Source organism: Arachis duranensis, chromosome 6, assembly GCF_000817695.3.
Source record: "Arachis duranensis cultivar V14167 chromosome 6, aradu.V14167.gnm2.J7QH, whole genome shotgun sequence".
In the NCBI taxonomy this organism is placed as follows: Eukaryota; Viridiplantae; Streptophyta; class Magnoliopsida; order Fabales; family Fabaceae; genus Arachis; species Arachis duranensis.
The window spans coordinates 2,663,230-2,664,982 of NC_029777.3; the positions used below are offsets into that span (position 1 = coordinate 2,663,230).

At 50.1% G+C, this 1,753-nt stretch overlaps 1 protein-coding gene across 1 annotated transcript in view; it reads right to left on the reverse strand.

The window, feature by feature from the left end:
* The window catches only part of LOC127748376 (serine/threonine-protein phosphatase 7 long form homolog), a 21,474-nt gene that overhangs the window by 8,059 nt on the left and 11,662 nt on the right, over nt 1–1,753 (reverse strand). The window contains exons 3-6 of the mRNA XM_052262750.1: nt 927–1,169; nt 502–845; nt 334–384; nt 5–197 (exon numbers count right to left, since the gene is read on the reverse strand). Of these exons, the coding sequence (XP_052118710.1) occupies nt 5–197; nt 334–384; nt 502–845; nt 927–1,169 (831 nt within the window). The remainder of the gene's footprint in view (nt 1–4; nt 198–333; nt 385–501; nt 846–926; nt 1,170–1,753) is intronic.

A 1,753-nucleotide genomic window follows, 5' to 3' on the forward strand; every position in this document is an offset into this window, starting at 1 on the left:
GTACCCCTCCAAACTGCGGAAAAACACGATCTATCTGATGCCACTCTATGACAGCAAAGTAGATCAGCGCGGTCACAGAGCGCCACAACGCCATATGCCGAGGCTCCAAAACCTCTGGATGCACAACCTGAAGTACGTCTGGGCTACTGTACGGCATCCATATAAACTGCAAAAGGAACTCACCCTTGTCAGGGCAACTGTAGGACACAACTAGAAAAGCTTGATTATAAAAGGACACTTGTTAACTAGCATACTCACCTCCCTGTCCTGTAACCGGTCTATCCTGAGCCTCCACATCTGTTGTCCTGTAATCGGTCTATCCTGAGCCTCCACATCTGCACTCTAGGACCCTTCTCGCTTCCGGAAGGGTTGTAACCTGACCATCTGCACCATACACATGTGTTACATCTACTGAAATATGTGTTCAGATTATGCAATAGAATATTAATGAATACGCAGTTATGTATGTCAAATTGAAATAGATAAGGCCTAGTATAGTACCTCGAGGCCAACGGCCAGCTCAACTCCTCATATCCTGCAGGCCTAAACCGAGAAAAGCGCCAAAAGATCCAAGACTGAAGTAGCTGAAGCGGGCCCGCTAACTTGATGACATGTCTGTTCGCCACTCGGCACATGCACCGGTACAACCAAGCCAGTACGGTAGAACCCCAGCTGTAGGTACCCAGCTCCTCCAGCCTCGCTACGTACGGAAGCCATCTGATGTGAATCCGGTTCCCTGACTTGTCCGCAAACAGCTGCGTGCCCAACAACATCATGATGTACGCACGGGCATATCGGCGCACAGTGTCATCATCTGCATCCTCAGGGCACTCACCGAAAGTCTCCTGAAATCAGCTGCAGTTCACTGCGTACTTCTGAACCTGACTGGGAGGAGGTATAACTCCGAGCAACTCCTGGAACCAGACCCAGGCTGGACGGCCACCCTCGATGTATATATGGAACTCTGACAAGCACCCGCTCACGTAACGGCCGTCCACTGGCAAACCCAGCTGGTATGCCACGTCCTGGAGTGTGATCGTGCACTCTCCGAACGGCATATGGAACGTGTGCGTCTCGGGACGCCATCGCTCCACGAATGCACTGACAAGGGCCTCGTCTAGCCGGAACCATCGGTCGTTCAACCTTGCAAGATGGTATAGACCTGCCATCTGCAAGTACGGAACGTATCTGTCATCAAGTCGCATGCCCTGCTACCGCCGCGTGCTCCTAATGCATCGCTGGGGCTGCGCACAATGAACCGCATAGTTAGAACCAGCATAAAAACCAACCACAACCGTAAGCAGCACGATAAATCATCAATGGTGCACGAAATTGCAATCACACTTTTGCAATCCCGCACAACTAACCAGCAAGTGCACTGGGTCGTCCAAGTAATACCTTACGTGAGTAAGGGTCGATCCCACGGAGATTGTCGGCTTGAAGCAAGCTATGGTTATCTTGTAAATCTTAGTCAGGATATCAGAAATTATCAGGATTGATTGTGAAAAGCAAAAGATCATGAAGTAAATACTTGTTTTGCAGTAATGGAGAATAGGCTGGGTTTTGGAGATGCTCCATCCTCTGAATCTCTGCTTTCCTACTGTCTTCTTCTTCAAGCATGCAAGGCTCCTTCCATGGCAAGCTGTATGCAAGGGTTTCACCGTTGTCAGTGGCTACCTCCCATCCTCTCAGTGGAAATGTTCAACGCACCCTGTCACGGCACGGCTATCCATCTGTCGGTTCTCAATCAGGC